The sequence below is a fragment of the Manihot esculenta genome, chromosome 16 (genome assembly GCF_001659605.2).
Source record: "Manihot esculenta cultivar AM560-2 chromosome 16, M.esculenta_v8, whole genome shotgun sequence".
Classification (NCBI taxonomy): domain Eukaryota; kingdom Viridiplantae; phylum Streptophyta; class Magnoliopsida; order Malpighiales; family Euphorbiaceae; genus Manihot; species Manihot esculenta.
In genome coordinates, this window is record NC_035176.2 from 2,664,362 (window position 1) to 2,676,844 (window position 12,483).

The window sequence follows — 12,483 nt, forward strand, 5'->3', positions numbered from 1 at the left end:
CTTCAGCTACAGAAATGTGAGATGTGGCTTTTTTTTTAAAACAACAACCAGGGTTAATAAGTTATTACATGCAAGACTTCTGAGCTTTATCAATGCATACGAGAGGAACCATAGACAAAGGTTAGTACACAGATTTCATTTTATGACAATACATTGATAACAACATAAAATGAGTTCTGGCTACACACTGATGAAAACATCTTAAAACTCACTTGAGAAAGCAATACAAAAGGACATGTTTGCCAACAGAAAGAATATGGGCTGAGGGGGAAGATTTAAGATTACAAAAACACATTACATAGATAATGCACAAAGGAATATAATTTGATTCTAACTATCATTTTTGTATACAAGCAACTCAGGCTCTCAGCCAGCAACATACACAAAGAATACTGTAGAAAGGGGGAAGCAACAAAAAGGCGGGGAAAAAATATTCCCAAAGGTCAATCAGATAAAGTGCAGGCAGGTAGTCAGGTTTGATGGGCGTGCCAGAGCAATCTAATAGCATGCGAAGTTGATCTGAAAGAAAGGCAAAAGTCTGTACAAAATTTGCATTCGTTGAGCTTTCAAGGTATCCTACACGATTCGATTACTTCACTCACAGCTTTATGAGTCTCCGGTGATATCATGTTTAACGTCAAATGAAATGCCTGGGGAAAGGGAAAAAAAAACATTAAACATTCACTAAACCAATGCATTATTCCCTACTTTGACCGACTTAAATTTTAATGTTTGAAGTTGCTTCACTGGTTCCCAGATGAGTTTCATATGCTATTCTACAAAAATTTATCTGAAAGTGCATTTGCTAACCCTATTCATTTCTATAAACTGCCCAGATTATTTTTAGTTATTTCAAGGGTGCAGGAGGTTTACATACAGCGCAAGTGCATACAAGAATACTAGAGGCCAAACAACCTAGTTTAGACATACCACAAATCTCTCCAAGACGGGAACAAGAACAGCCAGGCTCTGATTTGGAAGGCAATGGGCGATAGAATCACGAATGCTTTTACTGTCATGGAACCAAAAAGGGGCTGTTGAGACAAACAGCAAACTGTAATAATTTAAGAGATCTAAGAAAAGGTAGCAAACAAAAACCTTTCTGTTGAAAGGAATGCAAGGAGGAGTGCTGAATAAGCCTCTACAATCATCTTCTCAGCTTCTTTCTCTCCCTGTAGCACAGCTGCCTCGTCATTCTGTACAATGCATATTCAAGACATTAGTTGCAACTTGATTTTCTCAAGTGAAAATTCAATATTCTCGGGAACAGAATAACCAATTCAACCTTATGTATACTACACTGCACCAAGAACCCTTCAAATGGTGCATGCACGAATATTATAAAGTTATAATAAATTTAAAAGAACACAACAAAATATTACATAACACTATTACTCACCCATTCTGCAGTATTTCCTTCTCCAGATGCATCACCTGCTCCTTGGTTCGCCAGAAAGATTGAACACAGTAGTGGAATTACATCTCTGCGATTCTCCTCATGTAGCCCTTCTGAGCTAGGCAATGAAACAGTTGTTGCTGCAAGCCTTGACCTACAGTCAATATTAATAAAAGTTGAGTAATGATATGACAATATAAGCCAGGAATGCTTACTACAAGAACAAATTAAGGGAATCCTTAGAGCAAACTAGTGAATATTTTTTATTTTTAACTGGAGCATACTAGTAACTTGAGAGGTCCAAATTCCACCAATAAAAAAGAGATCCAACTGGGCAAGTTACAACATCATATAAATTAAGGATAGCTGCCATTTGCTCACTAATAACTACAGATCAGGATATAAATCACTGGCATAATATGCATAATGATATCCTACATTATCTAATCACCAAAATTAACAAACAGGAAAGGTTAGACTCATAACTGGAGGGGTATGGATAGAAATAGCACAAAGGATAGAAATAGCACAAAGAATCCAAGTTATATGAATGAGAGTGCTGGCTTGAGAAATTGTGGCAATATAAGCAACATTGACAATGTTCCAAAAATTGGTATATTTGTCTTCCATAAAGAATATTTTTTAATATCTTAGATAACATAAAAGTAAAATAAGAATGAGCAGAAGTGCAAGAAAATAGATCAAGTTTTCGTAAGCAAGATGCTAAGATGTAGCAACAGAATTAAAGAAACATTAAAAATCAGCCACAATTGCTTCAAGCAAACAACACGTGCAGGTGCATGAAAAGTTATTGACAAAATTAACCTGTTATGACCATCCTTCTCAACCAAGTTCACTAGTAGGCCCAATATAGCAACAAGAAAATCCAACTCCTGATCAGTAAGATGGTTATCATTCTGATTTTCAAGTTCAACACCTGAAGCATCCTCTTTTATCTCACTGAAGGAAGGTAAAGGTGAGCTGAATGAAGGGAAGTGGCCAGCAATCAAAGATGACATAGTCTCAAGTCCTCCACATGCAGCAATTTGTTCACAGCCAATAGGGTTATCATTTGTTAAATTCATTAGAACCTGCCAACCAGATACATTAACAACAAACACAAATAAAATGTGAAGAAATCAATACTCTGAATCAGAAGAACACCTTGACTGCAGTAAGAAGACAGTCTGCCAGAAGGGTGGAATATTCTTTCTCAGCAGCACTGACGTGGGAGTTTTCCTGTGAGGGATGATGTTCCAACTGTCTTGATTTTTGTTGATAATTTGCACCATTACTTGATTCTTCAAGGGCCGTTAGCTGACATTGGTACTCATCTTCAATGTCTTTTGAGATTGCACGGCGATTTCGAGGCCGAGATTTTTTCTTTCTTCCAGATAGCAAGTCCCACTTTGTCAGCTGAAATTCATCTTCATCAAATGCATAAGGATCTTGGTCATCCTCTAAGAGTTCACACTTGGTAATTTTTGTACAATTAGTTCTCTCAGGAAGCCCAAATCTTGTCCTTAACTCATTACTGGTTGTAGGTGTTCCACTATTAGTAGATCTCCTTAATGTCCCATTCCCACTACATGAGCTGGACGTAGAAGAATGCACTCTCATCCTTAATTGGCAAGCATCGTTCATGAATGTAGAGGAACTTTCAGAACTGGAAGCAGAAAAACTAAACTGGGAAATGGATTTCTGAGATGGATTAAAGTTTTTTTTAGAGGATGTCCTCTCTGCACCAGAGCAATTTCTCGAAATTGCATCCGCACTTATTGCATCCGCACTTACTGCAAATGTAAATGAAAGATCAATCATTAAAGAGGGAGAAAAGAAGCATTAGGAGGAAGCAGGAATATTAGCACAGATAATCAAGTACCTTTGTATTCTGTTATTAATGCTGAATCAGAAGCATGATTACTACCATCAGAAAGACTGCAATGCTTCCCATTATTGGAGACTCTAGCAGCACTTTTAAGTAGATAAAGACCTAGAAATCAAGGCCATGAATAATCATATAACGCAAACCTCATTAAACTTCCTACCTAGACCCACAAAAGAAACAAAAGCAGACAAGGAAACTTACCAGACAGAATTTTGATGACACTTATAATAAGTTTCGTAAAAGAAAATTGGTATCCATGAGAATCCAAATGTCGTTTCATCCCAAGCAAATGGCTCTATATTAAAGGGGGAAATAATTTATTAATATCTGATAATCCAGCACCAACAGCAGCTGAGTTCTGCCAAATGGAGGAGGAAGAGAAAAAGGAATTTAATATTGACGCAGCAAAATTGCACTAAAATTTACCTGATTATCTTTGCTAAGGAATGTAGCATTTTCCATGATTTTCAAACATTTTAGAAGTAGCACCAGGCTCTGCAAGCCTGACTCCTCTCTTGCATCCTGAATGGTGGCTGAAGCTCGTCCTTTCCAAGTCTGAATAAATTTGTTTAAAAGTCAACTTTTTCAAACGAAAAACACACAGACCACAAACTATGACTCTACAAAAGAAATCAGCAAAGGATGACTACAGCATACAATTAGAAAAATTTAGAGATAGATTTAGAATTTGATTTTTCTTTTTGGGAGGCTGTTGCGTGGCAGAGGGATAAACATCAGTGCTTTAAAACTAAAAGGAGGGACATTATGAAGTTTATCAATACAGTACTTCATCTCCTGTTCTTTAGATGCTCCACTTGTCTACTAGTGGTCCCTCAATCCAACCCCAAAAAATCCATACATAAACCAGGAAAATAATTCTTCATTACATTACATACAGGCATTGATTTGTCACATCATTAACTATTATGAAAACTGAAAATAAGAAATATTCCCAATTATTCAAGCAACATAACTCTTAATTTGTATTAATAAAACAAAACCATTAATGAGATTATACAAACATACAAGCTCACACCTCCATAACAGAGTGACATTTCAAGGCAACCTCAAAGACAGCATCAAGTCCTCCCAGCTCCCGTAACTCCTCCTTAAAGTTTCCACCTGTCTTTCTTATCATGCCAGATGTATCTGAAAAAATTCAAGGCAGATCACGGAATAAATACACAATTAATAACATCTGCTACTCATCCCATGATTAAGTTACCTGACAACATGGAATATTACCAATATTTAGTACTAATACAAATAAATATATATAACAGAAGTGAAAACTATTAGTTTCTTATGCACATAGCAGAAGGATGATAGCTAGAATACCTTCAAATGATATCTTAGATAAGCAAGCTTTCTCTATAGTCAGCAAAGCTATCCACTTGGGGCTCAATTCCGGCCTCTCCATTCCATTATCATCCTCAGAATATGAATTCAAGTCCTTGGAGCTAACAAGAATTCTCTGAACTTTGGAAACAATGTCAGCAGAGCTGGAATCTACCAGTTTTGTTGTATCTCTCAAGATATCAGAATCTTTGCGTAATGATAAAAGCTTATTGCCAATATTTCGGGTTTTATCTTCAGCAGCAGTAGAAATGACTGGTTTCAACAATTTAATTAGAAAACGAATGCAACTGGGTGATTCCAAAAGGTGATCATCTTGACCCTGAAAAGGAGAAATCATATTCAGAACCTTCAATATGGAGAACTCATTGAAACAAACATGGGAATCAAACAAACAATATAACATGAAATTAAATGGTTAAAGGACCTGGATATCAGCATATGATTCATCCCGACAATTAAATCAGGCATGATATTTAGACAAATATTGTACTTCAGACGGAGCAAAAGACATTTGAGGGCACAATTTCACTCCACTTCATGCCTTTGCACAGATATGTTAAATTATCATTTCCAATAGACAGCACCTCTGATTGGTGCTGCCAAAAACAACTTGACCCATTTGTCAAAGAAGTAATTTATGAAGAAGAACAATTAAGTATATCCTCTAATGTGGCCTTCAATAAAATCACCATCAGCAAAGCAGAACAACTTACATCACCCATCAAAACATAGAAAAGAGTTGCAGCAGCAAGATTGCTGGATGAGTCATCAAAGCTAAGACCCAAAATAGCATCAATTATTGTCTTTGCCAACCTGAAAGCAGGAAACTTGAAGTCAAAATACAGAACTAAATTCTGATTTCTGCAAGCCAAGAATAATAAATATGCACCAAAAAAGCGTAGGCAACCATATTATTATCTACAGGCTACCACACTAGACATGAAAACTTATTCGTTCTCTTTTCATTGTTAATTTTCAAAATGATATAGAACAATAAGCAAATACGAGAACTATTTCTAAAGCCTAAACTCACGCTTCAAAATTCAAAATACAAGAGAAAACTTCTCAATATGTACTGCTCTTTAAAAATTGCAAATTCACTCCCGTCTAAAGAGTCATCAAAATTCCAATGACAACATTGAGGTAAATCTTTCAGAACAAAAACAACCAAAATTATCCAAAATTCAGAACACCCACATACCCTTGAGTCCTCAAGAGCCGTCGCTGCTGCGTTGTACCGCAAATCGACAAAAGCGACGACAAGCTAGCCCTCCTGATTCTAACAGGTTGGCCTTTCCTCAACCCATCAAGCCCAAAATTAACCTCATCAACATGCTCCATCATCTCTCCAAATTCCTGCGCCTCCATCAAAGTCGAAGTCACCGGAACTAACGACTTAGAATTACTACTCTTTCCGGCAGGAGCAGGTCTATCCAATTTGCCATTCCTCGGTTTCTTCGACTTCCTAGAAACAACGCCATTTGAAAAAGCATTCTCCTGCGAAGAATTGAAGTTGTAGGGATCGGGATCCAAGGAGGGCCAGAGAGACGAAGATTCTTCGGATGAGAAAGGTAAACTGTACAAATCTTGAGATGGGTTTTCTTGGGATGACGAGAGAGTAAAAGAATCCCTGAAGGGGTTTTCCGGAACGTCGTCGTCTAGCGAATCGGAGAAGGTCCCTGTTGAGCCCCGGTTACGGCGACCATAAGTTCTAACGATCATGTTTGAATTTGCTATCTTGAAAAATACAGGCTTGGATTTGGCATTACTGGAGAAGAAGAGGGGCTTTCCGGGAAAGGAAAATTTAGAAACACCTCTCTCTCTCTCTCTCTCCCCTTGAATCTATGGAGAAGACTGAGTACAGTGGCTATGGAGAAGGTGAGCTGAAGAAAGGGGGGCTTTAGGACAAATTGCAGACAAGGAAGAGGTTGAGGTCGTTGGTTGGTTAAGTTGGTGATTTTTCCAATATGGTTTTAGGTTTGGATTTTTCACTCTGAAATTCTGCGCTTTTAAAAACGAAATCGTTTTGTGGATAGTTTGGTCAATTTGATGATGAGCTTGAGAAATTAGGATTTCAGCTTAGTTTTATTACCGAAATTATTATTTGGTCCCAAGTGGTATACTAAAAAGTTATTAGTTAACTGTTAAGTTTAAAAATATATTAAAATATTTTTAAAATTTCAAAAATTCTATTAATTAATTCATCAATATCATTAATATAAATAGATTTTTTTTATAAAACTAAAATAGTAATTAAAAGGTTTTTTCATAAATTTTTAAAATTAAAAGTTTAATTAATAAATAAATTTTTAAAAATTTTTAAATATATCTTTTAAAATTAAAAAATTAATTAATAAAAAACTAATTAAGATATATTTTACAAAATTAAGTGACTAAGTGAATTAAATAGTAAAATACTTAATAGTTAAATTAATAAAAAAATTAATTACTGTACTATTTAATAGCTTAAATATATTTTTATTTTTATTTTTTTTAAATTTATAGGTAATTAATGAGTTTTTCTATATTATATAGATTAAATAGTAATTTTTTTTAAAAAATACTTTTAATATAGTGAAAATAATTAATAAATATTTTTACGAAACTGAAAAATCAACTAATAAATTTTTTCATACTACAATAATTAAATAATAATAAAATATTTAATGATTAAAATTAATAAAAAAATAATTAATAAATATTTTTAAATCTCAAAAATATCTTAATATATTTTTTAAAATTAAAATTTTAATTAATGAATTTTCATATTATAATAAATAAATGATATTTTTTATGATAATAAAATAAAAATATATTTTATAAATTAATTGAATGAAGAAGTATTTAGAAAAATGAATTTAATTAATGAAAATAAAATTTTTTTGATGATAATTAACACTAAAAAGGCAGTGAGCCAAAACTTTTTTGCTTGCATCAACAACAGCAAAAGGTGGGCTGAAACATGAAACATTCGTTTGAAATTAAAAATTTTATAAAAAATTAAATCAATTTGATTTTAATTCAATTTTAAATCAATTACTGTTTTGCATTTGATTAAATTTAAATTCTAGATGATGAATCGAATTCAGTTAAAAAATAAGTTGAAATTAAAAGAATTTAAATAAAATTAAATAATGAGATAAATATCAAATATTATTGACTTGATAATTGAATGAATAAGTAAATTACACAAAAACCTATATATTTGCATTAAAAAAATAAAACAATATTACATTTAAATGAAAATAATGTTCTGTATAAATGAAAAAAATATAACTTTAAATTAATTATTTGATATTTATTAATTTTGTGGTACAAATTTTATTAGATTATTTATTTTAAAATTTTATAATTTAACTAAATTTAAATTAAACTATTAATTTAAATTTAATCGATTTTATATTTAATTCAAAATAAAAGGACTCTTTAATTTATAGTTACGATCCAATTGAAAAAATAAAAATCGATTAGTTGATTTAATTTGAAATTTGACTGATCCAATTTTTAATTTAAAATAATTTTTTTTTTAAACCGATCAGTTGATTTAATTTAAAATTTGACTGATCCAATTTTTAGTCCAAAATAAATTCGGTGGAGACTCAACACACCTTATGTGAGTAATATTTAATTCAAATAAAAAATTAATTAAATAGAATTAATTTAATTTTTTTCTATTCAATTTTCATTTTTAAAAATTTTTATTATTTCAATTTAATTTAATTTTATCAAAAAAATTTGATAAAATCAAATTAATTTACGGTAATAAATAATAGTATCTTATTTTTTATAATATATAAAAATTAAACTATAATCAAGATAAATTTAATTTAATTAAATTTTAGAATATTAAAAATAAAATGTAAAAAAATTATTAAAAATTCAATCAATTAAATTGAATTGAATTAAATTAAATCAAACCGATTTTAATTTAAATCAATTTTTATTTAAAATCGATTTGATTTCATTTTTACACATATTAAAATTTGTTTATTTTCATAGTTAAAAAGAAAAAATAAAGTAATTTTCTTAAAAGAAAAAGTTATTGAGAATTTTATTACCATCGTTATATATAAATTTAATATATTTTTATTTTTGATATATATTACAATCTAAGTTTATCCTTCTTTCTTTTTTTTTTTTGAAATTTATTAGTTTTTTTTAGGGAAAAAAACGTAATTTACTATAATTTAATTATTACAAATAATTTAATTATGGATTCAATTGAGTTACTTTTTTTTTTTTTTTTTTTTTTTTTTTTTTTTTTGAAGTTCAAGTTTCAATCTATCTATTTTCGGTGGCTAATGGGTAATGAGTAAAAACAGCGGTTGTGAACCCACCGTCTGACTCCTGTAGCTAATATGGTAATGGATAACTAATGCTCGAGGCACCTAATTTATTTATTTCGTTTTTATTTCTTATAATTTATGTTATTGAAATTTTTTTAATTAAATTAATATTTATTATAATCTATGGTTAAACTTAGTTTCTTATAATTTGATATGTTATTTGGTATAGTTTATTTGATTTTTTATTATATTTATTTAAATTTATTAAATTTAAATTAATAATAATACACAAAAAAAAATTAACTCGAAAAAAATAGCATCTAAAATCTTTATTCTTATTAGCCGTCAACTCATATTTCCTTTGTTAAGATTCAATTCGTCCTTTCTCTTCGCATCGAGTAGAAAGTCACCAACACATTGTAAAAATATTTATTCTTGTATTCCAACAAAAATGGTCTATCCTTGAGAGCCTCTCTATGGTGTATATTATAGTCACAAGATCCTTCTCTTTACCATTATAAACTCCTGTCATATTAACATCACTGGAATTAAGGATAGTAAAATTATCAGTGGTACATTAATCCAAATTAGAATTATGAATTTGTTAGGTCTATTGAAGTTATTTTTGCTATCAAGAGAAAGAAAAAACGATAGAGTTGGTGGAGGAATTTAACTGATAAGGCAATCGAGGAGAGGTCTACGGTCAATGGAAGTAGTGAAATAAGAGTTTCTAGGGTTTAGAGATTGCCCTATTTGGAGTAATTTTTTTAGCATTTGGAAGATTTTTTCTTGCCTTTTCTTCCTCCAGTCCTCCTCCTCCTTCTCCTTCTTGAAAATCAAGAGATATGTTGTGATTATGACCATATAAGTATAAAGGTGATTTTAAGTTTTTGAATATATAGGTGATTATAGGTTTATTAATTTGTAATTGAATTATATGTTTGTGAACAAATAGGTGATTATAAGTTTGATAATTTAGACTCTTATTTCATGATTTCAGTCATGTGATTTGTTTGAAAATTTGCAATCACATATTAAAATTTGGATGTTGTTTTAAAGAAATAGAATGGAATGATTTACTCTACTGCATCATAGTAATGAAAATAAGTCTATTTATTATTGCACTCACAAGTTTAGCCTGGTGGTAAGTGCATTTGAGTAAATATGAGAGGTATCAGATTCTACTTTTCAATTTTCAATTCGACTTATTTGACCCTCTTGAAAGTAGAGGAGTATATTTGGATTTTATTCCATTTTTTTCTCTCCAATTGAGTCATGGTGTTCTTTTTACATGTTTAGAGATAAAAAGTCGAGAGTGACTCCTCTATCTATTATCTGTGTATGTAAAAGTTTAATGTGCTAAGTTTATGCTAAGTGCGTAAATAATAATATATTCATACAAGAAACGTAAAAAGTGACTAAATTAAGTCGTGCAGTTGTACATATGTAAGGTTATTTATATTGATAATCATTTTGAATGCATATTTGTAAAATATTAATAAATTATATAATTAAAATAATTATAATAAAGTATAATTATGTTTATTTTAATAAAACGTAAATTTCATTAAATTTAAGAACGATAAACTTAGAAATACAATCGGCAGTTCATTAAACTTAAGAACAATCAACTAAAAAAACAATTGGCAGGTGAGAAAAATACCTCAATCAAGCTTTTAAGTGGTATTTTTAAAAAAATCTAAATAATATTATAATTTATAATTATAAATGATAATTAATAATTTTCTTTTTAAATGATAATGATGATAATCATTACAAATGATAATTATTATTTAAATAATTATTTTAATATGTATTAAAAATTTATAAATAATTATAAAATTATAATTTAAATATACTGAAACTTATTTTTTATTCTTTATAAAAAAACTACAAAATTTCTTTATTTTTTCTCATAATTCCTTTTTTGTTTGTTCAATTTTATTTTTTTTTAAATTTAAGTTAATTTTGATTAAAATAAATTGATAAATATAAATTTTCAGATTTTATAAAGTGTTAAAAGTACATCAATTTAGAATTATAAAATTTTATATAATTATATTGATTAAATTAGTATAGATTATTACTCTAATGTTTATATTTTGATTAAAAAATCTATTAAATATAATCATCACACTTTGAAATGATATCTCTCTTTATTTTATGGAATTTTATTAATACAATCGATAGTTTTATTTTTTAAAAAAAATTAATATAGATTGTTTAGTAATTTTCGTAGATATTTCATTCTAATTTTATTCTTATTTTATAAAATTATTATATTCATAAATAAATATTGTTTAATATTTTATATTTTAATAGCATTGTAATGGTTGGTATTCTACTTATTATCATTAGAATTTTATTTTTTTTAAGAATATTTATAAATAATTTTTTTTATATTTTATTCATCGCTTTATTTTTAAATTTACGATAAAAATAAATAAATAATTTTACTAATTAAATTTAAATATTATTTAATAAATTAAATTAAATTTATTGATATTTTATTCTTCATATAGATTTTTTGAAAATAATTAATAATACTTTATTATGATAATAAAATATTAAATTTTAATATTTATTAAATTTATATAATATAATATATTACATAAAAATAATAAAAATATATTCTCAATGAATAATCGATGCAAAAGTACTTTAACAAGTAAGATAAATTTTTTATATTATTAATTTTAAATTTTATTGTGATAATTATTTATTGAATTTATATAAATTTTAATATTTTAAAAAATAATTAAATTTATAATGCAATATTTATATTTTTTTATTTGTACATAAATAATAAAAAATAAAAATTTTTGAAAGAAGATTATTAATAAGTTTTAATTTTGAAATAAGTTGATTGTGAAAAAAATTTTATATTTCAATTATTTATATTATTTCAAAATTTTGATAAAATGATGAGATATACAATTTTTTTGTATAATTATTTATAACAAATAATTTTTTAAATATTTATTATGATAAATAATAATTATTTTTTGAATGTTAATTGATAATGATAATTTTAAATAATTGTTTTTAAATGATAAATGTATCACCATAATTTTAAATAATTATTTTTTAAGAAAATGAGATTTTATAGTTTAAATTTAAAAATGTTTAAATATAAATTAAAATTTAACATGATAACAAATTATTATTATAATAAAATAAAAATATAAAATATAAAAATAATATTAATAATTTATAGTAATTAATTTTAAATTTAAAATAATTAAATTACTTATTATATAATAATAATAAGTTATTGAATTTAATAATTTTTTTTTGAATCAATGAATTTAATAAATTTTAACATTTAAAAATTTCAATTATAAATATATATAATTTAATTTACATTTATCTAATTATTTACAAGTATATAACTAAATATAAATTTTAAAATAGATAATTATTTTATTATTTAAATTAATTTAAAGTTCATAAAATTTCAGTTCTATATATTTAAATTTATAAGTGGATAATAATTTTATATTGAATTTAAATTTTAAACCTATAATAATTTTATTATTTAAATTAATTTATTA

The 12,483-nt window shown here is 27.6% G+C and overlaps 1 protein-coding gene across 2 annotated transcripts; it reads right to left on the bottom strand.

The window, feature by feature from the left end:
• Positions 1 to 111: 111 nt before the first annotated feature.
• Positions 112 to 6,630, bottom strand: LOC110604043 (wings apart-like protein 2). Of its 2 annotated transcripts, none has more exons than XM_021742085.2 (13): positions 5,845 to 6,630; positions 5,357 to 5,456; positions 4,623 to 4,962; positions 4,321 to 4,433; positions 3,711 to 3,839; positions 3,486 to 3,579; positions 3,279 to 3,389; positions 2,561 to 3,174; positions 2,222 to 2,487; positions 1,400 to 1,550; positions 1,099 to 1,196; positions 931 to 1,012; positions 112 to 650 (listed from the first exon to the last, which is right to left on the bottom strand). In XM_021742085.2, the coding sequence occupies exons 1-13, from the start codon at positions 6,363 to 6,365 to the stop codon at positions 567 to 569; spliced, it is 2,703 nt and encodes a 900-aa protein (XP_021597777.1). In that variant the 5' UTR covers positions 6,366 to 6,630; the 3' UTR covers positions 112 to 566. The 2 variants fall into 2 exon arrangements, with proteins under 2 accessions (XP_021597777.1, XP_021597776.1); XM_021742084.2 differs by having other exon boundaries at positions 2,561 to 3,189.
• Positions 6,631 to 12,483: the final 5,853 nt, after the last annotated feature.

Coding starts and splice junctions, on each gene's coding strand:
- LOC110604043 (XM_021742084.2), bottom strand. CDS start 6,365: ATGATCGTTAGAACTTATGGTCGCCGTAACCGGGGCTCAACAGGGACC. Junction 4,434..4,622: donor ATCTAAGATATCATTTGAAG/GTATTCTAGCTA, acceptor GAATTTTTTCAG/ATACATCTGGCATGATAAGA. Junction 3,580..3,710: donor TCCTTAGCAAAGATAATCAG/GTAAATTTTAGT, acceptor CCTTTAATATAG/AGCCATTTGCTTGGGATGAA.